Source organism: Aptenodytes patagonicus, chromosome 4 (assembly GCF_965638725.1).
Source record: "Aptenodytes patagonicus chromosome 4, bAptPat1.pri.cur, whole genome shotgun sequence".
Classification (NCBI taxonomy): domain Eukaryota; kingdom Metazoa; phylum Chordata; class Aves; order Sphenisciformes; family Spheniscidae; genus Aptenodytes; species Aptenodytes patagonicus.
The window spans coordinates 14,597,003-14,624,432 of NC_134952.1; the positions used below are offsets into that span (position 1 = coordinate 14,597,003).

At 35.4% G+C, this 27,430-nt stretch overlaps 1 protein-coding gene across 2 annotated transcripts in view; it reads left to right on the forward strand.

Annotated features, from left to right (window-relative positions):
• The window catches only part of STX18 (syntaxin 18), a 68,895-nt gene that overhangs the window by 23,750 nt on the left and 17,715 nt on the right, over positions 1–27,430 (forward strand). For both annotated transcript variants that reach the window (XM_076335932.1, XM_076335933.1), the window contains exons 2-5: positions 11,789–11,856; positions 22,736–22,851; positions 23,965–24,042; positions 24,137–24,203. In XM_076335932.1, coding sequence (XP_076192047.1) covers positions 11,789–11,856; positions 22,736–22,851; positions 23,965–24,042; positions 24,137–24,203 — 329 coding nt within the window. The remainder of the gene's footprint in view (positions 1–11,788; positions 11,857–22,735; positions 22,852–23,964; positions 24,043–24,136; positions 24,204–27,430) is intronic.

The following is a 27,430-nucleotide window of genomic DNA, read 5'->3' on the forward strand; positions in this document are numbered from 1 at the left end:
TTTACCTTTTTTCTTACTGATTGACATATATCTTGAGTAAAATTAAAATACTCGGAAATCTGAATGCTTTGTTCAAATTGGTTAAGTGACTATGATTAAGTTGTAAGAAGTAGCCCATCAAGTAAAATCTTACGACTGCATACAAAGCTGTCTGTTGAATTAAAAAAACAGAAACCCAACTTTCATTTGCAATAGCAGTGTTCTGATTTTCATTAAATAAATTATGTTTTACTCTATTTTGTTTAAACTCAAGATTAATTTCTATGGTTACGGGGATATAAATCTCTAGATTGCTTTTAAAAGGGATTGTTTATTCAGAACAGGGCTGACAGTTTCTCCTTAAGAGAAGCTATTACTTAATTTTATTTTTCTAAGTTTAAATGCTCAAAAAATATTTGTAATGATACCCCAAAGGCATCATAAAAATGTAAAAATAATTATACTCTAAAATTACCAAAATTACAGGAAACGGACATTTAAAAAATCTTACTGAGATTCATGGCTGAGAAAAAGCGAGAAAGGAAAAGTGCCTTACTTCACAACTTAAATTCTTGACAGGAGTTTCTGCTTTCAGTGATTAAAAATATACTTTTGAATTGTCAGCATTACTCAGATGCGAAAGAATAGCGTTGATTTCCCTTTTAATTACAGCTAAAGCTTACGGCTCCCAAATTCTGCAAACACTTTCTCGGAAGAAATTTCTACGTGACTATCTACTGGAATTTTTTCAAGTAGAAATTATTCCCTCCCATGGTTGGGGGGGACCATTTCTTTCATAGGCCAAACCAGTTGGCAAATACCCTGAGGCAGATCAAAACCAGTATGAATAGCATTTTGTGGTGGAAAAAATATAGGGGTCCAGAGACACTTTTTCATGCTACATCATACATTACCTTGGGAAGCTAATGGTTATTTGGTAGTTAACAGAAATATGACAGAGCGATGTACTGTAAAGGAAGGCATTTTTCTCAGGCATTATGGCCGGACTTCGGTCATGTCAGAAGATTCTTGAGCGGGGACAAAGTAAGGTGCCTTCATTCTCAGTGATGCTTTTAGGCCAGCTTGTGCTCTGATAAAATTTCTAGCCCTTGCTGTAGAGTTGAGAACCTGTCGTGGTTTGCCTTAATTACCATTTTATAAGACACTTCTATTTCTTAGTGAGGGGTAGGGTGGAGGGAACGGGATAATATTAGCAGACTGGATTTCAGGCTAACTCTATTAGTATCCCTGTCCAGTCCAAGTGTTATTAAAAGGATTATCTTTTTTTTTTTTTTTTTTTTTTTTCGGTCTACTGCTGTTTTCCTCACCTCAGTTTAGCCAAGATTTTTGCTGTTATAAGGACTAGTGGAGAAGAGTTATTTTCCCCAGGGATGGAGGAGGGATTTTTTTGTTGTTGTTTGGTTCTGCTTCCTAGGTGCTATAACAGAAGAATAGTAGCTTGCTCAGAAAACGCAGCAAAGCAGTCCATTGGAAGTGGGGCGGCACGGAAGAGATCTGCGTGCCTGATTGAGAAATTTTGTCTAGATTTACCAAAGATGTGAACAGCCTCTATCAGTGCATCACTGCGCATCAGCCACATAAGGACTTACAGTGACCAGGTGGCCCAGTGAGTTCCCAAGATTTAGGGCAGATGATCCAGGTCTTGGGGTTTCCTCTTACGTGGCGGGGGGGAAGGGCCCTTGGTCTTAATTTTTCTGCTGATACCATAAAGCACTTGGATGAAAATCTTAATGTGTACAGAATTAGATTCTTGCCAGTACACTTATTTATTTGCTTTTGTGTCTGATCTATATGTGTTCTTTAGATAAGGAATGATAAACTTCTCGTTTCTGACTGGGCGTTTTCTTGGTCCAGTCCAGTGTTTTAATGGGGGAGAAACTTATTACTTGGCATAAATGCTAGAGCAACCACTAAAGTAATGTTTCATCTGCATAATACAAATGAAGGTGTTGAAACATGATGAAAGGATTTTTGCACTAAGAACACTATTGTAGCGATGATGAAAATCCAGAAGAATACTTGAACACTGAAACAGAACTGTGCTTGGTCCCCCTGAATCGTATTTGACAGAGTGGTAAGATTTTGAGACAGAGTAAGTGCTGTGTCAGTTTGTGCTGCATCAGTGTATAGGTGTATTAGTGTAAATACACTGAAAATGTAGAACTCAGAATGAAAAGGGCCTGGCAGAGGAGCGTGGGACTGCGGCATGCGTGAGGGAGGCTCCGGTCTGGCTGCGGCTTCAGCAGAGAGCGCGACGGCACAGCTGATGCCACAGGCTTAACTGCTCTGCTGCCCTGTGATGGCTTCTGCTGAAGCAGATTCAATTTAGTCCCAAAGTGAAGCACACGTACATGTAACTCTCTCTGAATTGCACTGCAAAAACTTGGATTCTTGAATTCCATAATGATGATCTGACAGAGTAGCCTTTTATTACTGTATGTCTGTTAAATGAGACTGGAAATCTTTTTATATTGTAAAACATCTTTGAGTCAAGAAAACAGCGCTAAATGAGCTCAGGCTGTGAGAACAAGGGACAAGAAAAATATCTCTTACAGAAAGACATAAGCAAAGTTGAATGCAGTTACTGAAAGGTTGTAAATGGAGCGTTTTGAACAGCAATGGTGAAGGCCAATTATTGCAAATATGTATTTTGACCAATTTACTTTTATGTCTCAACCAAAACATTCCCCACAATTGTTGTGGGGTTTATATTTTAGTCAATGAGGGTTTGGATGATTGTGTAAAAATATAAATGTTAAAGCAAGTTATGATTAGAGTTGGACAATAAACAAGAAAAAGGGAAATAGTAAGTTTTATTAAAATCAGATGTTGCTTTTTTTTAACTGAAAGTATTTGTTGCCACAGAGAATAAATGAAGACTAGTTACTAAAAACATTTAGCATGACATTACATTTTAGAAAGTCTACCGTTAATTTTTTTCTGGAGGTCACCTCATGTTCCTGTTGATCCTCTACAGTCCATTTTCAGAATATTTAGATGTGCTTCTGTACATGCGGGTATCAAACCGTGTGTTCCCACAAGACCTAAGAAAACGGTGACAAAATTAACAGAGACCTCTTTATCTTAAATTCTACATGTATTGCAGTTTTCTGGTTCAGAATCAAAATTCAGTGTTTATAAGTAATTATCCTATAAAATAAGGTATTTCTTTTTCTGTATTTATAAATGCCTGAAATAAAAAGCATTAAAATGGTTTTAAGAATATACAATATACTTTAGGATAACTTCAATCTTAAAAAAATTCAATGGCTTCAAAATAATTTTTCTATACAGTTGGAGTTTGCTGTAGGTACCATACGCATTCTTAAAACATGCAGCAACCCCACCCCCAAATAACACCCCAGTAAAACCTAAATCCAGTGATAATACTGGGTACTTTCAGTCTTTATTGTGGTCAATGGGGAACTGGAGCTTTTGAGCTCTTAGGTCTTCATTTTGCTTTACTCTTACTAGAAGAGTCTTGAACAAAAAAATGGTTTGCCACTGTGTCACAGAATTCCAAAAATAATCTCTTCATCATGCACTTGACCAAATCTCATACGAACTCTGGATTATTTTTAAGGAAAGCATGGTAAAATGAAATGTGAGGCTTCTAGGCTGATAGTGAGTTATTTACTACCAAATTTTCCACTTTGTATAATAAATGGTGAATAAAAAAAATCAAAATAACCAAGTGCAGATCTAAAGTGCACTTTAGAGGCTAAGTATTTCAAATGTGAACTGACAGTAGCAAAAATCAATGAGAGACAATTTTTGAACCATAGGCAGTATTTATAAATATATACTAAGTAAAGCAGGAATTGAAAAACAAAAAATATTTCCTTTAAAAGCAAGCTTTTTTTTTCTTTACTGTGCAAGACAGTACTTTTTGACTCTTTCCTTTTTGCCAGTTTGATATTAAGCAAAAGGAAGCATTTTCTGCTCCAGACCAGGCGTTAGGAAATTGGCTTTGCTTCTTATTGCAGTTTAGAGGTTTCTTAATCTGTTCGTTAATGATCATCGAATACTGCCTGTGGTATTCTGCAAACAGGTTTTATCTTCCAATATCCCACAATGGCTAATGCAAATTTTTGCAGTGATTCCTTAAAATTTTACTTTGGTTTTACAAAAAAATATTGTGTTATTTTAAATTAGAAAAATACTGATAATATTACACATTTTATTTTCTAAATATTTTTAAAGTTTTGTACCATCTTTACCTTGAAGAGTCAAAATGCCTCAGTCTTCATTTTCATGGCTTTTAATTCAATTAATTCAATTTTGAATGTTCTTATGCCACGTACCATACATCTTATTAATACAACACCCCCATTCTTGGTTATGTTTAATTCCTTTGCTCCGAATGCAAGACTACTAATAAAATGCAGTTAAAATGTTGCCCTGTCCGTTGCTGCTGCTGTAACATATATGCTGATGTAAAGCAGAAGCTGAACAAAGTCACAATTTTCCCGAGATTAGAGGTAGCCAGGCTGGCTGTCTCCTCGCCTCCTGCTACCCGCTTCCAGCATCAGGCCACCCCCATGCCACAGTTTAGATATTATTTGCTCTTCTGGGTTTCAGATTACGAGAGCAATTGATCTGTGTGACCTATTTCAGAAACTTTCACGTTTGCTGGGGAAACCTAAACCAAATGTATCCCCTCAAGAGACAAATCAGCTGAAAACTTGCCAGTTGATGTTTGGAGGCAGCCAGCGCTGCTCTGTAATGAATGCTGGTAGGACAGCACCACCTCATGGCTTACTAATAAGTCACCATCCAAACCCCTTTAAATAACAGTTTTCACACTACTGAATTCAGAGCTGAAGCTTCAGCTCTGAATTTAATCTTTGGTTTAATTTAATTGGTTTAGTCTTTGTCACATGCCACTGTATCAGGGAATTACATCATTTTGAAGGTTCCAGTTTCTCAAATATAGAATCCTGGTAATAGTATTTTAAAAACAAAATCTTGTCTGTTCTTAGGCAACATCCTGCAGGAGCCTGTGTGAATTCAATGGGCTGACAGTGCTTAAAATATAACCTAGAAGGAAGCTGTGTGGGACCTGGCCTTTCATGTATTGTATTTTTAAAATAATCCAAGGTAGTTTGTAGTGGGAAACTTCTCCATAGGAGTCATGTCTACATCAAAACTTTTCTAACTAGTCTTTCCCAACTGTAATAGTTTAGGTAAGAGCCCAAGCTCTTAATTTTAAAATTTTATTTAATATAAATTGGATTTCTTCTTATAGTATCTATTCTGTTTGTGTTTTATTCCAGATTTCTGAAAATGCTTGCCTTCATTACATGCACTAACTGTGGAAAATTTCTTCTTTTTATTTTTTTTCTTAATATGGTTTAGACACTGGAAAAAAATTTTTTTGTAATAAGAACAAGTTTGTTGTTACACCAATTACTGTATCTCCTCCTAGTACTGAGACTGTACTTTTTTTGGTCGGAAACATGCAGTCCCTGTACATCACCTAATGTCTTATTGAAATTCTTAATTTTTTCTGAAATAGGCAGTGGGTATGTTTGGGTTGACTGTATGTATGGAATCGAAAACCTGATAGGTGTCTAGATATTATAACAATCTTAACAATCTTAAATTTGCTGTTCTTTGCAGAGGGGATTGTACAATGTAGGCACCTTCTCATGAATCTGTAGATGGGATCTATTTAGGTAAGACATTTGAAGATCAGGCTTTTTGGATGTATTGAAAAATTTAAAAGTTTTACTTTTTTTTTTTTTTTAAATTTTTATGGTTAATAAGACACTTCCATCAGCAGTGCTTGTCGGTGCTGCTGAATCAAGAGTAAATGCCGTGTCTCTTAAGACTTTTGCAAGAGCCTTTCTATTATGTTTTGCTTTTAAGTATTTTTAAAGTTTTCTTTAACAAAGTACATCTTTTAAAAATTCAGAATGGCAGTATAGTGTGAAGTGTAACAGTCAATTTTATATGGTAGTAAATAGTTGCTTATTGTTCTGCTGGAAGAGTAAACTTGATAAAATGCTATGTTTGTTCAATGAAAATGACTATTCAACGCTGTCGAATTCTCCCTACAATATGTCACGGGAACTTACTCCAATCATTTTAATCGTAAACAATGCTGCTGCTTCTTGCATTGGGTTAAACGTATGCAAATTGGAACCTACTGTTTCATGAGTGATCAATTCTTTGTTGGGAGCGGAAAGAAATGTTGTATGTATTGCTAAGATACTGAGGGAAGCAGAGTCAGCGTCTGTGTTCTAAAGTATATGCAGCTGTTGAAGATGCTGCTTTGGAGGGAATGTTTTCCTGTTTCTCCTCTTATTTAAAAATATAGCCTGCTCTAAAATCATAAGAAAAGTGTCTAAATAGAAGAACATGTACCATTTCTAGTGAAGGCCCCAAATATAAATAGAGCTGTGCATGCCACCTGTGGTAGCAGATGGCAGCCATTCACAGCTTCCTTTTGTGCTGGACCTGCATTATATGCAATATTTGCTTTTATGTTTTAATAAGAGATGTTTAAAAAAGTCTAGAGTGGCAACAAAACACAGATATGTGCGTTAAAGAGGTAGTTTACAATGAAGATAAACTTTTTGAAGTGCAAACTGGAACCTGAAGTAACTTTAAAAAAGTTACATTACAGGCTTTAATGTGACTTTATAGAGTGTTTTTTACTTGTGTGATGCTGATGCTTTTGTTGCCACCCAGTGGAAAACTGCTGCTGCTTCACTGTAGAGACTCAATTGATTTATCATGACCAGAACTACACTTGGGAGTTTTTAAATAACACTTGGAGTCACCAGCTTTGGTACTTGAGCTTAGGAGCTTATCATTTTAAGTTTCTTAAGTTGCAACTAAATATACCTCCTTTCATGGCAGATGCGTCTTTTAGGAAGTTCCCTACTGGTGCTGTAGTTCCTACAGCTTCTGCTCTCCCTTGTGCTGATACAGGTATTTGTGGAGCTGAAATGAAAGAAACCGATTCTTTATATTTGGTCTTAAGCATTATTAACCCCCACTTCCAGAAGAGTGATTTGAAAAAAGTTGTTTCAGTGTTTTGGTGTGTGGTATTGACCCTCAAGGGAGTGCCAGTGGGAATGGGAAGAGAAGAGGGAGGGCCTGGAGTTTCGTAAGCAGTCTTCCTTGTCAGAAAGAACGTAACCCTCCGTATTCTGGTAGTGAATAGAAGCTCAAGAACATGCTGTTAGTATAACGATATAACTGATGTTGGCAATAGTGGGAGGAAGGGTATTTTTTTTTCCCATGATTCTCATAAAAATGTCAGTTATATCTGGAAACCCCATAATATAAGTTTAGTCTTAACGTAGTGCAAGAGTGCTGCAACTATGAAGGGGGCATTTCTCTAAGCCCTCCTTATCCTATCAGGGAAAAACCAAAATAATTTCATTATTTCAAGGTTGAAGGAGAGGCTTATTTTTCTGCTCCAGGCTTTCAGAGAAGAAGAAAGCTAATTTCCAGAGGCAGAGAATGGGAACCATGACAAGAGGCCAATACTCAGATGTGTTTGTGCTTCGTCTTCGAATTGCTTTCATCTAGCCTTTTGACGGCTGTGTCAATTGGTGGTATAATTGTTTTGAAAACAGGCATATACAGCAAGTAAGAAGTTGCAGTTATGATGGATGGGTAAATGGAGTGGAAAAAATGGATATGCTGAAATGCAAGTGGGATTTAAAATTGTTCTATGTCTACTTGAAAGATTAATTAGAGAAGATACAAAAAATTAGCGCAAAGGCAGGAAAAAGCAGGGGGAGAGAGAGACTGACTGGCCAAGAAAACTGTTGCAGAAGGGAAGACTTCATAGAGGTAAAGTCAGGTTTGGCAAAATTCACGAGTTAACTAATGATATTAAAAACCCCCAAAGTTAAAATATTCTTTAGCTATGTAAATAAAAAGAGAATTAGCAAAAAAGTGGATTTGTCATGCATCTGGAGTATAGATTAAGAATAGTTTAGGCATGGTCTCCAGACTAAATTAATAAGGAAAAAGCCGTGGACCAGCAGGGTAAAAGCAGGATATGTACTGGGAACCAGAGCACGTTACTGGAAATTTGTACAAAATCTCAGAACTTTAATGCAGTCAAATTGTGGTTTTTAGATAATCTCTGGGTTGAGTTCAGACACAGCGGATTTGAGAAATCCCAAGTTCTGAAGGCATCTATTTTTAATGAAAATACATTGAATTGAAGATGGTACCATTTGATCAGAGGGAAGCAAATTTAATGCCTATAATTAAGTCAGCAGAGGGAAACTGATAATGGCATCAGCAGGGCCTGACCCAGAAGTGGTCCAGGATTCAGAAAAGACTTTAAGGGGAAAATGATAAATAGAAAGCAAGATACAATGCAGTATTATTTGCTATCTTACTAAAAATAGGATTTGCCCAACCAACCTGATGCTTTAAGAAAATCTGTTTTTCCTTCCTTAAGGTGACCTGGTATTTGATGGTAAAGTGTCTGATGAAGAGCTAATAGGAAGTCTAGAGGAGATTAGCAGAGAAAATATTAACTGAATAAGATGAATAACCAGAAGCAATGCTTCTGTGTTGAAAAAAGCATTGGGCTGAAGAGAGGTTAATAGTGGAATTACTTTTTGCATTCCCCAAAATAAGAACAGTACTAAACAAGATGAGGTTTAAAATCAATCCCAGAGTAAGATGCATCGGTAAAATTTACTGATGAGGGAATGCTGAGAGGAAGGAGAGGGAGGAGCATGACACGTTACAGCAAGTGCTGATTGACTCTGGGGTCTGGAGTTGTGGGGAGAAGAAAGAAATTCAGCAGTAGAATATGTATTTAGAGACCGAAACAAAGAATAAGCTCGAAACTAATCAATGAAAATGGTGGAAGAAAAGATATTTCAAGCTGAGTTACAAAGTAACTGACACCAGTGAATGCCTTTCTAGCCATCTGCATTGGAAAAGGATGGATACAAACTGGAGGAAATGCAACAGAAAGTTACGGGTTAGGCAACTTCAGAACTATCTTGTAAGAAGAAACTAAAAGCTTGGGGTCGTTTGTCCAGGCCTACAGAAGTTAGAGGGAGATAGGATTATTGACGGTAAACTCAAACACACATGCAGGGAAGCAGAGCTTTTAAGGGAAAGGACTGTTTTGAAGCAAGAAGTTGGTAATCCATAAACCTGGAAATTTGAAGGTTCTTATTCATAATAAGAGCAATAGGTTTCTGATAAAGCCATTCAGTTGGAATAGGGAGATGTTTTATTACCTTTAGGCTGGAGCTTGATAACTTTGTAAAGAGTGTATGGTATGCCTCTGATAACCCCAGAATAATTGCAGGTTGATGACACTGGAGATATTGTCAAAATTTATATTTGTATAGTCAGGGATATTTCGTGTCTGCAGAAGATTAAGCATTGTACCAAAAAAAAAAAAAAAATCTATTTTTTTGGATAAAGTTCACATTCCCTGTTATGCTAGTGAGATCATCTTTTTTGTAAAAATTGTTTAATTTTGTTGATATGGTAATGACAAGTTGAATTCAAAACTATGCCAGTAGTACACGGTAAAGAAAAGGCAAAAGAGAAATAGCAGCAGTGCAGGATTGCAGAAGATGCTGTTAGAATTTGAGGGAAAGTAGAACAAGAAGTCTCACTTCTGATGCAAATCTTGGGAACTAAGAGCTTGATGCGAGTATGGGCATAATGGTGTCATTCTAAATTCATGAAAATAGCTTTACAAATGAAGGAGAGGCAAAGTGGGGTCAGTGCAATTCAAACACATGATGACAATTTTAGCCTAAATAGAATGCTCTTTGTGACTAGATGAATTAATTACTGTAAGACAGTGTTCTTGCTTGTCATTCTGATTCTTTCTGCTTGTTAATCACTCCTAAATTGTAGCTATTGCAGTAATATTAAGATTTATTACTTATAAAGTTTTGTTAATCTCTCTTCTAGTTTAGTGTTTGTTCACATATTAATATAAATGTTTTGAAATGTTTCTTATTTTACATTTCTACTCTTTGTCCTCTGTAGTACTTTCTTTCTGCCTATTAAGTATTATTGTTCTACTGAAACACTGTATGACTGTTTTAAATGTTTTGCTTTCATAGTCGAGCTTAATTTACCTATTCGGCAAATTTCATGACATACCAAGTCTGAGCTGAGAAGGAGATTAGTATACAAAAAATAAGTTCCAGTGGCAATGAGAAGGACTGTCTGTAGAACGGTTTAGCTTATTCTTTGTGCCTCACTGATCTTGTAGTGATTTCAGTATTTCCCTTCTTATTGCTTATGACAGTGCTAACACAATTCAGGAAACTTTAGATCTACTGGAGATACTAACAGAACTCAGTTTGCTATGAACGGGATGAAATTCCCCATCCTGTTAATCACATGGAAAACTTTAAACATGAAAACTGGGAAAATTCTTACCCAATACGATGAGTTGTAGTAAAAATGAAACAGAGCAAATAATGATAGGGAAATGTATGCGTATTTATTTGCACAAGGAAACACTTATTTTTAGTTGTACAAATCACTGCAGTCTTACTAAGTACATTTTTTTTTTTCCTCTTACTTTTTTCAAAGAGCTGCGGATCTTTTGAAAAAAGTAATTGGGGGAATTAATCTTCTATTTATCCAAACTATTCTGTGTTCTTTCTCTGTGGTTTTTTTTGTTTGTTTAATTACAAGGAACATTTGCATGAAAATAGGATTTTAAGACTTGAACGGCTTCTGATGCTTTTTCCCAGATACATGGAGTAAACCGCATTTATTGTATTTGTAAACTAAAACAATTATAGTTTTGTAAAATTCCTTGCATGCCTTTTTACACTGAATTATTAATGAAAGTTTGAGAATATGCTTTAGAAAGGTGCCCCCTGCTTTCCCCTTGAAAATACATACCACTAACGTATATAATTCTCCCCTCTCCTCTTCCCCGCCATCATGTCTCCTTCAAGACCTGCCAAGGAAGTCATATTGGTAGTCATCTCATTTCTGTGGCCAATTAAACTCAATTTCTGTAGTTCCTCCATTGTCTAAGATAAGCAGCATCTTATGCTACAACAAATCTTGTAAGTCAGACTAAAGTTTGCAAAAGTTCTTTCAGATTTTTAGGAGTTTTTTCATCTTTTCAAAGGATCTTTGTAAAGACTTTTAATAAAATCAAGTGGATTTATAGCAAAATGTATCCACAGTGAAGTGGAAATCCAGAAATAGAAATTTGATAGGGATGTATGCTCTGGCAAAACTTACTAATGATTATCAGATGATAGAGATACTGCTTTAGTTTAGGCACAAACTGGTCATTCTGTTATGGCAAAAATAGAAAGGAGAGGGATCTCTCCTTGCTCTACACGTTCTAATAACTGAACTTGAATATTTATATCATGTCCCATCAGCAAAATGTTTAAAACTTTCTTGCATGATCTTCTAAAATGAATTCATTTTCTAAAATGTACATTAGGTTCTGGATTGCCAGTTTAGATAATGTTTTGTGTTATTATGATCATGTTTAATATTGTAGTTATATTTAATATTTAGTGTTTAGTTTATGCTTTTTGGATAGAAGATGTATTTTAACTACTTTTCTCTGAGTTGTACCTTCTTACAACAGATCTTTTTTTAGATTATTTTTATGCATTGACTGCTTGCAAAATGTGAAAATACTACTACAAAAGAGTAAATTTTATGATTCTTTTTAGTTACAGAATAAATAATTTTACAAATTCATGTTTGAAGTGTGGAATACTGAACTTCAAACATAAAAGTAATCCGTTATCTGACTGAAGTTTAATTATGATTTCTATTCATTTAGATTTCTCATATTGGAAAGCTGAAAGATTTTCTTCTGCAACACAGAAAAGATTACATTAATGCTTACAGGTAAGTGTACATTGTGTTTAAATAGATTTATTTATTTATTTTCAGATTTATAAAGTGAACTGCTTAAAAATCTATAGGCATAATGACTAAAACCAAAACATAGATTGCTTATTAATTGGCTTACTGTAAGCTACTTAAGATGAAGAATAGTGCTGTCACAAGAAGAAAATGATCCTAAATAAAATGAGACTCAGAATTTGAAGAAGATTTCTGGCTCTTAGGAATGAGTTCTGAAACAAAACAACCTGGTAGTCCCAAGTCCAACACCTTTTAAGGACCTGCAGAGTAGGTTTCTGAAAGGTTCCTCAGACAGCAGAATACTGGATTAAATGATCCAGGTTTTCCCCTTCACTCTGTGACACTAAACCTACCTGTTATCATGAAGTATACAGTCAGTAGCATCAGCAGGTCCTGGAGGAGAATGATGTGAACTCTTCATATTTCAGACCCGAATGTGAATTCCAGACGAAGGACACCATTGAGAACACAGTGTCAGGGGACAGCAGCACAGGATTTGCTTTTCTGTGACAAAAACTGTAGGCTTCAGTTCTGGTAGTTATTATTGTGTGGAGAAAGTTTTGATATATCCAAATGAAACAGTGTAGGTAAGCTTTCCCTTTTATAGGATCTTCTGAAACTTCACAATTTCCTGTGTTGTATTTCTCCAGTCCCTCAGCATAACTGCAGTATTGCATGGGGTGAGTCAGCCCTGTCTGCATTCCGATTCTGCCACAACCCTGACTAAAGCTAAGCTGTTGCTGCAATCAAGGTAGAGAAAATGCAGTCTAAAGTCATCTTGGGTTGAAGACACTGAGTCCCAAATCAATTTAATACCTTTCTCCAAAAGGCTTCACAGGTACCCGATAGGAGCGTTATCCAGACAGGTATCCATCCCCCAGGAGAAGACAATAGGAACAGATGAGCCATCTGCTATTCCTTAGGCTCAGTCCATACTGGAGAAACAGGCTTTCTGAGAAACAACTTCTAGGCCTGAAAGGGTCTGTTACAGTAATAACAGTACTATACAATCAGTGGTATCAAAATGTGTCCCTAAGTAAGGTGCCAGAAGACTTCAGGCACCTTTTTTTGTCTCCCTGAGATTTTAAAAGCAGTATTTTGTTGTTTCAAAAATGAAACAAAAAAATGAAGATTTTGACATGTTTCATAAGTGTGAGGCCATGAGAGCTATTCATAGTCAGTGCCGGTGAAAATGAATCTTGGGGGTGCGGGTGTCAATTCTGTGTGCAAGGCGTATGAGGAACTGCTTTTCCAAGCAGCAAGCAGAAGTAGTGTACAGCTACATGTTATGACTAGCTCTCTGCTTTTCAATTCCTGTTGGAATAGGTCATGACCAACACTAGGTGGAGCTACCAATTTAATACTGAAATAACTATTTTTACTGTGTGAAAACTTCATGTGAATGCATAAGCTGAGAAACTGCAAATAATTGCAGTAGGAGCAAACAAGTCAGTAGCAGTTAAATTTTGGGTACTCCCTGTATTTTATTAACAGTAGTGTGCATAAAATTGAAGTGATAAGAGGAGTAAAAATTTGTCCAAGCTATTTTGGTTTCTAAAAGGCTTTTTTTATGTTCTTTTTGTAAACTGTCTTTTAACCAGTTATCATGGTGATTTTCACCCCCATGCACCTCAGGTATTAACTAAGGAGAGGAAAAAAGAAGTGTCATTTCCTCCAAATCTCATCTGTGATTGCAGTTGATCCTGTCCTTAATGGTCAAACTTAAAATAGATAGTACTGTCAAATTCCATACTACATTGCTCATGCTGTTCTACTTTGTGGATGCAAAGATGATCATAGAATCCATGCCGTCATAGAATCTTACAATCTTAGCAAATGCCTCACTCATTCAAGACAGCAGTTTTAACAACTTTTCAATACTTAAGCTATGGGGAAAAATTTTAAACAATTTAATGCTAAAAGGCTGTGCTGGAATTTATGTAAGAGCTTTAATTTTGTTAATGAAATTTGGCTGCTCTGTATTTTGTCAATCCTGCTATTTGTTTTTCAGCTATAGCATGATGTGTTGGTGAAATTTGGCTTTTCAGTTACCAAGTTGAATTATGGTATGCCTTGTAAAACTTCTTCGTAATGTGTTACATCCAGGTCCTTGATTGCTTCTTTGACCTTACTTTTGCAGACTATAAATTCTTTATTAATAGAGTCTTTATTTTTGGCATACATAAAATGTCCTGCTACGGAGAGGATGTCTTTAATTCATTTTTAGAGGAAGATTTTTAGCAATGTGGAAGACAACTGGAAGAAGGGTTAATTGAAACTAAGGCCCTGACCCATTTTATCAAACTTTAAATATTTAACTGAAATACCTAAATTGAGTCCAAAAAGCTCAAGAATTAGTAAATTGCTTATTCACCTTCTTTTTTCTTGATTTGACTGTTTGCTATAAAAGATGTGAATGGCAAAACAGATGAAACTAGTGACGCAGTGATCTAAGCTTACTGACTTACAAGCAATTGCCCCTTTATCCTCTCCTGTTTATCAGGATTCATTTGCTTTCTCTTACACCTTGGTTTTCAGCTTTTTGTGATAAGGAACTCTTCTGTTTTGTCTTCTTGCCTGTTTTACCCTGTCTACCGTGATTCTCTCCTCTGGATAGAACTTCTGAGAGCTCTAGCGGTACCAGAGATGTGGTATCATCTTCTACTGACAGCATGAGTTACAATGGAAGGAAACTTGAAACTGGCCTGTTAGAAAACTCTGATTTACAGAGGGGCACATGTAGAAGCTTCTTCAAACTTCTCTCTAAATGCATGGTTATTTCTTGTTGTTTGGCTTAAAAATTGGGAGTTGTATTAATCTTAAAATCTGTGGCAAGAATAGTGAAAACTTGGGCTTTCTCTACAACACATTTTAAGGAAAAATAATAAATAATGAAAATACTGAATGAGTAGCAAAGACTATGAGTGACTCATGTTATTCTTCGTAACAGCTACTAAGGGAAGGACGAATAACTATATGTACCATTGCTTTTATTTAACATTAGAGCCTTGTCTTAAAAATAACTTAAATAATTTTAATTATTTTCTTGTTAGCTTCAGATACACATTTCAAACCTAACAAAGCCCTTTGGGTATCATACTCGTGATCAGTGAACACAGTCAGTGGCAGAGTATTTTATAAGAAATGTGTAGCTAAATCATGAGACATTGCATCATCACTGTTCCTGCTAATAGTAGCTGTCTCTGAGCTGTCACGTGTGATGTTGTTAACTGCAGTCTCTCTCCAAGAATCTTTGGAAAGAAGTGAAACTCAACAATCAAGAAATGCTTTAGGACATCTCAGAGTATTTTAAAATTAATTAGTTTCTATTGGAAAATGCTCTGACAATACTTAAAAACAGCAGTGGTAAACAGTAGTTGGCTATTTGTTCATATCTGGTTTATGGTTTATCTCAAGGACTTCCTCACCAGCTTTTTCAAGTAGGCTTATTAAGCTTCAGAGTGGTGTTTAGAAAGCACACATGGGGTGTAGTCCTTGAGGCAATGTATGAGAAAATAACCAAGGACTTTTCCTTAAAACAGAACTGATTAACTTTTTTTTTAAGTTTATTTGATAATCACAAAAGTAATTTTCAATTGATGAGTAAATATGGTAAACACCAGACACACATATATTAGAAAATGATCCCTGCTAAATTGTGATTTTAAGGACTTCCCAGCAATGTTGCATTTGGCTAATGCATAGCTTTAGTGAGTTAGTGATGAACAGTACTTAAAAAAAAAAAAAAAAAAAAGCCCTTCCTGACTCTGTAAAGTCCGAGTATCAGATTCTTATTCTTCTCTCGTAAGTGATAATGCTGATGAGACTTTATTGAATTTAGTGGAATAACTTCTCATTTATGTTGCCATAACAGAAAAATGAATAGTACCTTTCCTTTTTTCAGTTCCGTAGAGAATTAGATGTAAGGGTAGGTGGCCATTTCTTTCATCTCTCTTTGGTCATAAACTGTTTCCAGCAGAACAAGTTGATCGCTGTTCCTGGAAAGGAGAAGGCAGGGACTCTTGGTTCCTGAAGATGTTAACAAGATGTGGGTGCTTTTTTATTTTTGCTTATTAAGCAAACTGTGATCATTCCTTTCAGATGAGGATTGTTACTTACCTCCCCATTTTTAGTGTATGACTGGTATACATTCTATATATTCTTCCTCTCAGTCCATTTGCTATAATGCATTCCTACATTGCTTTCTACACTGTGCCGTGTGAGATCCTATCTTCAGTCTTTGGTAAATTGTCTATGTTTTGTCTGTGAACAACTTGTGCCTTTGCTTTTCGTCATCGGCTCCTTCATGTTTTTGATCATTGAACCACCAAGGCAGTTTGTACGGTTGAGTTATAGTTCGAGGAACTAGCTGTAGTGCCCCAACACTTGGGAATTTGAAATGGTCCTCTTGGGATTCCTCCGCAGCCTCCAGTTTCTCTGAAGGATCTTTCAAGGTTTAGACAGTTTAAAGACCAGTAGTTATTCCTACTGTTTTAATCAGACATTGGAAAGGAATTGAGACAACTCTAGATTTTGACCACAAAACACCTCATACCTAAAAGGAAAATCTTTGAGAGAAGAGCTTTCCATCTGGGATTATTAGACATCTAACTTACTGTCTTTTGCAACTGCAGAGATACTTATGTAGTTCATCAGTGTAGCGTAGATTGGTTCTGAGTAGAAATGATTTTTCCCATGGGAAAGGCTGGATGGGTGGCTTCTGATGTGTCTTCATTACATGCTTCTGTGGTCCTTTTGTACAGTTAAGTGTTTGAACATTTCATATGTTGTTAATTGCAAATAATATACTTTGAAAAAATTCTTAACAAATTATCTTTCTGTCTTAAAAATAATGTTGGTGCCCAGTAATTACGCCTCTTGCTCTAGCATTTATCTACCTAGTAAAGCTGGAAAAAAAAAAAAAAAAGCAGCAATAAATTAGTTACATGTTTGCCACCTAACAGAAAATCATAGAATGCTTACCCTATAGTTTTGTGGAGAGTGTTCCCTTGGCTTAACCAATAAAAGAAAAGAAGTAGACATTAAAGGACACTCTAGTGTCTTACTGGCTTCCATACAATGCCAGACTGCTTTCTTGTCTTGACTTAATCGCGTTTTTACAAGAAGCAAGGCTTTGTTTGTTATACTAGGATAGTAAAACATGTAGATGATCTGTAAGGACTTTCTTCAAGGAGGAGTATATAGTATTTTCCCGTTCTCCAGGGAATTATTTTCAAATTATTTCACTTCTTTTTTTGATTGTACTAAGTTCATATATCACATTTTAGAAATAGTAATTCTTTGTAGCAGCATTCTGGAATTTCTCAGCAATATTTTACAAAACTGAAAATACTAATTCAGGTATGCCTGTACTGCCTGTTATAGTAGCTGAAGCTTCCCCACAGAGTTAAAAAAAAAAAAGTTTTAAATATGTTGTTGTGGAATGTTTTGTCATTTGAGTAGACAAGTTTTTACCTTGGATTTGTCGGACAGCATTTGGATGGAAAAAGGCAGTAAATTAAAATGCACAAAACATAATAAATAATGTTTAAATTTAGTAGTTAAATAAGAAATAAAATAATTTAAAACATACTAGATGCCCAAAGGGAAGAAGTTTAAAAATGTCTGCTGTATTTACAACTAAGGTTATACATACATGTGCATATACCTACACACTTATGTGTGGGGGGGGAGCACTTATGTATATATTTGCAAGGCAATATCTGCAGGTGGTCAATTGGGCATCTCTGCTAAAACAGTACATATCAGTATTTTAGAACTGGTTTATTTCAGCTTATTGCTTCTCTCTCTCTTTTTTAAAATATGTTGTTGGAGGAAAATCAAGTTTTTCTGCTTGATTTGGTGTTTTTATTGAATCAGTAAGCAGAAAATGTTTTATGCACCAGCAGAAAGAGTTACTAATTCCAAAAGCTGGTGTAATGCCTCCATCAGCTCTGGTTCCTCGTGCTTTGCCAGCAAAATAGGATCATAGAAATGATAGGCTGGAAGGAGCATGGCTGACACATTCAAAAAGAGAATGACTAGGTCATTCTACCACCGTGTTTTGCTTGCTTTCAAATATTTCTTTCAATGGAGATTCCGTATCCTCCCTCTGTTTTTTCCTGTTTCCTTATCCATGCTACTAGAACTTTTTTTTTTTTACACTAACTTATCTTGGTTTCTCCTCAGTCTTTTCTAGAATCAACAATTACAGTATATTTGGGTTTTCATACGTGTTCTCTTCAACCTTTGATCGTACTTTTTCCTCTCCTTTGGACACTGTCCCAGTTGCTGTTGCAGTGAGGTGCTGAAATGGAACAAAACTCCAGTTGAGGCCTTGCCCAAAGCTAAGGATAGCAGAAAGATTCTTTTTCATTCGTAATGGATTATACTGCATTTATGCATCCCATTATAATGATGACTTTTTATGCAACAACATGTTGTTGTTATGTTTGGTTTATGATCCAATATGATCCCAGATGACTTTCTGAAGAACTGTTCTCTAATCAGTTGTTCCCCATTCTCTGTGGGTTCAGATAATTGTTCCTGCTGCAACAAAGAGCCTCTGACCATTCCTTATTCGAATTCTTCATGTCATTTCTCCAAGTTGACAGTATTGTTTTGAATTGAAGTCTTGTTCTCTTGATACAGTTTTAATTCACTTAACTGTATGCCTCTGCAAATCTAATAAGTGTATACTCCATTCTGCTGTCTGAGTTGTTAATGTCAGATCCAGGTCAAACCCCTGTGGAACACAACTCAGTGTGTCCTTCTGTTTTGGTATATAACTACTCCAAGTTCAGCTTTTCAAACAGTTTCACATCCATGTGGTACTTGTTTCTTCCAACTCATTTATTCGCTGGTAGCATATGAGAATGTCACGTGAGATGGTAACAAAAGCCACACTAAAGAGAAGATAGATAGCAATGATTGCTTTTCATCCATCCATAAGACCTGTTACTGCATCCCAGAAGTAAATTACACTGCATATGACTTATTCTTGATACATCTTGGCTGCTGGTTATCTTTTTGTTCTTTCCTAAACGCTTAAAAATTGTTTGATTATTTGTTCCTGTATTTTCCTAGGCTGAGTGGTCTATAAGTCCTCTGTTTTTTTTTTTTTTCTTCCTTAACGCTATTTTTTAAAGATAGTTGCTATGCTTCATCTTTTCATCGACCTAGCACTCACTTATTCTCCCCTAGTTCTTGGCAGTGAGGATCTCATTTGATGCATTTCCTATTTTAGGTGTTTCTCTTAGTAGTATTTGCAGAGTAATCTCTTGTTATCATTGGCATCCCTTGCCAGTTGTGTCTCATCCTGCACTTGACCCTTTTCTGATTGTGTCCCTACATGCTGTGTTCCTTTAGACTTGTCAATAGCAATCAGACCTAATTTGCACTTTCTGTATTCTGCTTTTTGTGCTTGAGCTCAGTGAAGAGCTCATGAAGGAACTAAGTTGATCTCTTACTGCATTGCCTATTCTTCCCTTTCATCAAGGGCAGAATTGCAAGTTATCTTAATGTCATTTCTATATGGAAACTACTACTTCACCTCAATTCTTTTCTGTCCCTTTTTAGGTTTTCCTTTTCAATGCAATTTAACCTACTAATTTTTCTAGACTATTGAAGTCTGCCTACTTGATGGCGACTGTCTTTATCTTACTCTTCACCCACCTTCTTAAAAATCACAAATGACCCAAGTTGCCTTCCAGCCCAAGTTTCTCATGAAGATTTCTCCTATTGATTAGGATAAAAATCTAGAAGAATTTGTTTTCTCCCTTCTTTATCTGCATGCATTAGCCAGTGTGTGTCTTGGCTGATTCTTCTGATTGCTTCTGAAAAACCTGGTTCGTTTGACCTTTCTTGATTTAGCGATGTATCAGCCCATTGCTATGATACTGCCACTGCACTTCTGAGCAAGTATTTGCATCTCTGACATACAGGACACAGCTGGATTTTTCTTGGTTCGGTTGGGAGGTTTTTTGTGTGTGTTTGTTTTTCCTTGTCCTGTTCTTTTTAAATGAATGGTTCTTTTTACAGTAAGGCTAGAGGATGGTGATTAGATGGATATTCAGTATAATCTCTCCGTGCAGATTTACTGGGGAGTGCAATGGGGACTTCGGTACCCTGTTAGTACTAGTGGATGCCATATGTGTTTTGACATAATAGGATGTGATTGTATGACTCCATTCTTGCCTTCCCAAGGAGATTGGGTTTCAGGTATCCCTGCCTCCGAGTGGCTTGACCAGCTCTTGTTCGAAAGTGCTGGTACTAGACGCTATGTAAGCTGTAAGCAGTTATGAAAGGAAGAGTATTTTATTTCTTTTTTACTGGATTAAGCTGCATTTTGCTACCTTTGAAGCTGTGAAACTCCTATTTAAGAATTTGATCTACCCTATTTTTGTATTAGCAACTATGAAAAGTAACTGAACAACTTGTTTCCCGATGTTAAAGCTGTTACAATTACCCTCAGTGTATCGCTATATTACTACTAGTTACACTGTTAGTAGTGTGCCTGAGGCAGGTTTTTTCATATGTATTTCTAAGTCTGATTTAAAAGAAAATTCTGGTTTGCATTTTGTAATCTTTATTTTACCCTATAATGTTGAAAAGTGCATTGAAAGCATAGAACTCTGCAAATACCACAAAGCTGGGCAGGGTACAAGAACCTAGACATATAAAGACAAGAACTTTATACTCTGTTCAGTAGTAGACCAGCCAGAACTTATTATTGTAATCTGAAATAGAATAGTAGAGATTTTTTTTGCTTCATCAAGGGGCCATCATGAAGCTGTTACTCCATGCTCATTTTCCATCTGAATCTGTGTGCCCTAACATGCTCAAGTAACTGTCTAGGCGTGGATCGCTGAACAATGTTATGCATTATCCCATACCAGATGATCTTAATGGTCCCCTTCTGTCTGGACCTGTGCGTAGATGGGTGTAAGAATGGATTTCCTGGCTTTACACATGCTGAGAACTTGCTTATGCCACAGACTAGTAATAAGAAGTCCCATCTATATAAGCTGTGCAAAGGGAGTGGGGGAGAGATCTGTCCTAATGTATTTAACAATATGAGTTATCTTATATTGCATATGTAGCTATCAATATGTCATCTTAACCAGGCTGTGGAAAGCCCTTCCATCAGATGTCTCTAAAATCAGACTATTTCAAATCTTTCATCATTCAGAAGCTGCTTTCTCAGAGAGTGCAAATTAGAGTTACAGCTTAGAAGACCACTGATTACAGTTGCGATAGGGATTTTGCCACAGATTTATGAAACCCATCTGTCCTGACCAAAGGAGAGCAATTCAGCTAGTAAAATATAAATGGAAACACTATATATGGCTGCTTTTTTGTAAGTTATAAAAAATAATTTTATAACATTTAGAATAGTTTTAATGAAAAAAATCCTGATGTTTAGATGTCACATACATGACAGTGTTGGAAACAAACAAGTAAAATACAGAATATTACTTCTAATTAGTTTGCTTTACTGTTTGCTGGCTAATCTGTGCTTGTGTACTAGCTGGCCAGTAAGCAGAAACTAATTTTCACGCCAGATGAACCATGTGCTGCTTTTTTTATGTGCCAGCAGTCACATGGGATGGGAATGAAGACATTTTGGTATAATACTCAGGGACATTAGAGTAACATTAAAACTTTGTAGAGGTGATCTGGCTTGACAGTGCATTGAAGATGCAGGAAGGCGTTGGTGGTTTTGTATGTGATGAGACGTGATGGAACAGGGTGATGTGCATTGGTTGTAGGCATTCCCGTGGCAGGGATTGCAGCAGTCACAGGGAAGATTTGGCATTCTTGCTGAAGTATATGAGAGATCTCTAAGGGTATCAGGCTAGCTTTGCAAATTGAAGATCCCTTCTTTTTATTTGTATTTACTGTATTAATATAGTTGCATTATACATACCTTGAACAAGGGGGGAAATTTTCACATATAAATAAAGATCTAAATTAAAATAAGAGTATGAGTTAAGGTTTTCTTTCCTGTTTTTAAACACAAATATAATAAGCTGTGATGACTGTATCATCAGGAAACCCAAGATGAACATAAGATAAGCTGCTGTAGCAAAGTTTTATCATCTATGGCTGTGCAAACACTGTTAAATACCTTTATACAGTATGCTTTTCTGGTGGTTATCTACAGTGTGTTAATATTTTACTGATAGGCCTCCATTTTTATTAATTTAGTAACAAAAAGATGCATTAATCCTATTAAAAAATATTAAATACATAATATATAATCTAAAATAGAAATAAACAATGGGAACAGGTTTTAATAAATCTTATAATTGACTTGATAACAAAAATGTGCATTATTTTCCAGTATTATTCCTTACTATGGCTTGAATTTACAGATTTCATAGTACAACTACTTTAAAAACGAAGCTCAGTATTTAGGATAATGAAAACATACATTTAAGTAAATAAGTTCCAATTTTTTTTACTATTTTCAACATTTGAGCTATTCTTTTATCCTACTTGTTTTCGTGGTTTTAGACTTGAAATATGCCTCACTGGAATAAGTACTGAGGGTAATGATATATTTTTCTAGTTGTATTTTCTCCTTATCTGCTCAGTATTTAATTATGTACAAGATGATAGCATATATTGCTTTTCCTACATCTTTTACTAGTCAAAAAATGTTTTAAAAAACCTCTCAGCTTTATAGAAGTGGCATTTTTATCAGTGATGGTTATTGTACTTTTTACTTCCTTTTCTGTGAAACTCAGTGTTGCAGAAAAGCTTCTGTGGAGATGGTGAGTGGGAAGAAGGTCTAAGATGTGTACTTGTAGATTTTATGTTGGGGATTTCTTCAGTGACAGTTTGTCTTGTTTCTCAGCCATATTATGTCTGAGTATGTGAGGATGACAGATACAGAGCGTGATCAGATAGATCAAGATGCTCAGATATTTATGAGGACGTGTGCCGATGCCATTCATCAGCTGAGAACAGAAGGTAAACTGAGCAACTCTTAAATGTTTCTTCTTAGTTATTGATAAAGGCTAATATAATGCTGAATCTTGGATGGTGAATCTGAAATGCTTTTGGAAAGAGATTGGTGAAGTCTCATTGCCTTTTTGTTTGCATCTGTGTAATCCCATTGGCTGATTAGTACTGTACTTAATTTTCTGTAATGTTAGAGGAAGGAGAAGCCAGAGCATAGAATTTTATTTATTTGTTCAAATACACTAATTAGTAAGTGTAAAAAAAGATAGTCTTCAATATTTACTACTTGAATAGTAAGTTAGCACTGTGGCCCAGAGGCCTGAACCAAAGTTCACTAAATTCAATGGTTGTCTCTTTCTAGCTTGTCCACCTGTAAGGTATTACAAGTATAATCTTTCCAAGTTTGAGATAATTAAATAACTTTAACAGAGTCCTGGTAAAGTAACAGCGTTTTTGACAACTTGAGTATGGGATCATACCTTTACAACACTATCTTAGGAAAGTTGTAGAGAGAACTTCTGTTTTGCCATTTTCAAGTTTACTTGCTGTATGTATGTTTTATCAATATACCAAAGACTTTCATCAGCTTTGGAATGCCATCTAAACATAGTTGTAGCATTATTTGAATCATTGAAAATCAGTCATTCATGGGAACTACATAGTATCAAAATAAGAAATATTAATATATGTGAATTAAAAGGATGCTTGACACAATAAATCCCAAAGATTTCCACCTAGTCTATACACTGGAAAATGTAAAATGTTAGAAGTTCAATATTTTAAGCAAGTTAAATCTCTAGATCTGTTTTGCTATGCTTAGCTTGGTGACATCTATTCTTGTTTAGAAATTTAATTGACATAATATAATGCGTATGTAACAAACCAATAACATAAATATTGTAAGACACTAGTTGTTTTCAGCTTTTGGTTTGTTGTAATGATTTACTGTTTTACAGAACCTATATTTAAATATAGCTATCTTTAAAATAAATACTAATATATAACATATATAAAATGTTAATAGGCTCTTGAATATAACTTGCGTATCAACTGAAAATGCAAACTTTTGTGCAATTCAGTAAAAAGTTAAAAGTTGTCTTACATCTTTCTTTTGTATTTCAGCACACAAGGGTGTCCAGTCTGCTCAGGTAAAGGAGCACAGAACAGCTGTCTTGGACTTCATTGAAGATTACTTAAAAAGTACTTAGTGTTTATTGAATGGTTAAAAATGGTTTCCAAGAAAGAAATCATGCTCTTCTAACCTGAAGTTTTGTTTACTGTTTATCTTAAACAGGAGTATGTAAGCTGTATTCTGAACAAAGAGCCATCCGAGTTAAGCGAGTGATAGATAAGAAGAGACTGTGAGTAGTGTCAAAAAATAGTTTAACTGTGCCTTTTGTTTGTAGGACATTCAGCAAAACTATTATTCATGTTTAGATTCTAAGGAGATTGTTTTAATGGAAATCTGTAGTTGGATGAGCAACTTCTGCTGTCAGCAGGTGCATTCCAGGGCTCTTTTACACTTCTGGCACGTGAAGTTAAGTCGGTAAATGGCAGAGTGCCAATATAGTGTTGTACTTCTCATTTATGTAAATTATTAAAGCACCAAATCAGTAAAATGTGGGTTAATAAACCTATTGGACTTCTACAAATGCAAGACAATATTTTTGTGTGTCCCATTAAGTAATAGTCTGCATAAAATAATTTAGAATTAAATCCTGCACATTGGTAATATGTCTCAAAGACACTATTTAGGATACTGTCTGTTTAGGTACAGGAGATGTTCATTTCTCTCTCCCGTTCTCTTTCTTTTTGTCTTTTTTTTTTAAGCCACTATCTTTCTGCTAAAGCAAGTGATTATGTTGTGAATAAATGCTACTTGAGATGGCGGGTCTTCATGGCAAGTAGAAACATGATTAAAATAAGAAGTTACATTCAAGATTTTTTAACTGAAACAAAAGAGTTTCTGCTTCCTATCATGGCATGTGTTCAGGCTGCTAACATATTGGTGAAAATGTCTAGAAGAAGTTAAAGATTATGTGCTTGCTGGCTTTTTGGTCTTTTTTTTTTTTTTTTTCCTTTTTCAGTCAAGTATCAAAAAACATACTTTTTCAGTTTCTTTTTCTGCATGCTCCCAGGTGTAAGAATGACAGGGAGAATGAACAGGTTTGCAATTTATTTAATACCTGAAAGGCTTTCCATGTCTTCTCAATCTGCATTATTTGAATTCTAACCTTAAGTTCCATTACGTACATTTTAATTAAAAAAAAAAAAAATCTAGAACATACACATCAATAAATAAATTCTTGAGTGTTTTTCCAAGACTTGATGCTGTTTTATCAGTTTGGTGTTTGGCTCAGTTGGCTATTTACACTGAAACTAGAGAGATGTTTTCAAAAGTCTGTAAGTACATTTTATTCAGAGTGATTCAGCATGATTAAGCACAACTAGATTCACTCAAATATATCCTCCTGAGACATAAATAGCAGTACAAGCCAAAACCAAGTAAACAAAATACACCAAACCAGTTCTGAAATTTGGCAAGAAGCAATGAGAGAAAAGTAAGGCATTGGTGCTCTTGTAAGTCCCATAACTTCTCAGAAAAAACATACAGAAACAAACTGTGTGATTTTTTTCATGTGTTAAAAAAAAAAAAAAAAAACCACCAAACAAACAAACCCCCAAAAAAACCCAGTATCAGTACTCTTCACACCAAAGAACTTCAAAGAAAGATAGCATGGTTCCTGCAGTTATAGAATTGGTTAACAAATACCAGCTCTTGTTTGTTGTACTCTTGCATTACTGTTTCCATGTGAAATCCCAGGTTCAAGATTTCTCAGATGACTAAACAGAGAAAACTACTCAATTTGATGTACGCTAAACATGGAGCAATTTCAGAAGTTAGAATACCACTTAAATAAAGAGCAATAATGCATTAAAAAAATAACCCGGTAGATGCAGTCCTTTTATGTAATACTGGAAGATACATCTTTGCCTTTCTTTACGGATGTAAGAACTAGAAAACAGATGTTGGCCAGGTGGAGTCTGTATGCGTTGCAGATGTGATGTAATGGCTAAATTGTCATTTAAATTAAAATTCAATTTAAATAAATCACAGGGCATAAACCAATCTTTATGATGACTCGAAGAAAAATTGTCTTTTTTCATATGCCTTCAACTAGTTGATTCATAATTTCCCCAAGGATTTCAGCAGATGCTTTATGTGGTAGTAAGAATTTGTTCCATCACTTAAAAGAACTAGGCATTCTTTAAATAGTGCATCCCAGGCACTTTGTTAGTTTTTAATTGAAAACTTCGTACATTAGCATACTGTGCAAAGTAAGGACAACAAACAATAAAGGAATGCATTTCTTTAGAAGTAAATTAATCCTAGTGCAGATCTTCTTTCCTGCAATTTAGTCAACTTAAAATATGTGCGTATCAGACAATCCTGAAAGGTTTGCAGTAGAAATATACTTCATCATGTTTCCTTTTAGTCTGATAAACATCCTAAGCTCTTCAATAAATTGCCTGAGTGTTACAATTTTCTTACATAAGTTGCCTTTATGTATTAACTCATATTATTTTGATTAAAAAGTTCTGCCAATTACATAGGACTAGTTCCCCAGAATGAAAAGCTGAGAAATAGAAACACAAGCAGCTTTTTCTGTAGAGGTACTTGGTTGTGATTTTCAGGTTTTATGTTTATTGGTATTCAAAATTATATTTCAATTTTAACTTCTTTTTCCATTAGAATATCTTGTGAATTTTGTATGCAGTTATTAAAATAAAGCTGATATTTTTATTATCTGGGGAATTGGCATTTTATTAGTATCAGAACTATTATTTGAACTGCTTGGATATCCAGATAAGTCTTTTTTCCTCATTATTAGGCAAATTTGGGACTTGAGAGGGAGGAGACGAGAGGAGAAGAGTTCTTTTGTGTAAAATTACCAAAATCCCAGTACTTGCAGAGTTTGTAGAACTAAGAAAGGTTCCCTGTTACTGTTTTTTCTTACTTAAATAACATAGTCACTCAGTGATGACTAATGCATTATATTCTTTTTTCTCAGAATTTTCTAATTATGGGTTAGAATTTAGACAGTACAAAGAAGGAAAGGGACACAAAATGCAACACCTTCTGTTAAGCAGCAAGGGAAGATTGCAGATTGTAATGAGATTAACTGTCGATTATATTTGAGAGGGAAGGAAGTGATGAAGGTGGCACAGCAGGGATTCAGCCCATTGCTTTTTGGTTTTTTGTTCTTTAGCTTCTCTAACAGCATAATTGCTAAGCATTTAACTGTCTACTACGTAGCAGTTACAGAATTCATAGTAGGCAACAATAAACCACAGAAGTTTACTGGAAAAAATATGTTGCCGCTAATTTTAAACTTTTTTTGGTGCCACAGTGAAATGTACTTGACAAGTACTTAATATATAATCAGAGAATATGCTTCTCATTTTTTTGCATTGCCATTGTATTAAAATTACATAGCAGGGACTTAGGTGTAGTATATATCTGTCCACTGCATACGTTCTTTCTTTTCCTTGCTTCTAAATGGTCTATTGTATCTTTTGGCAGACA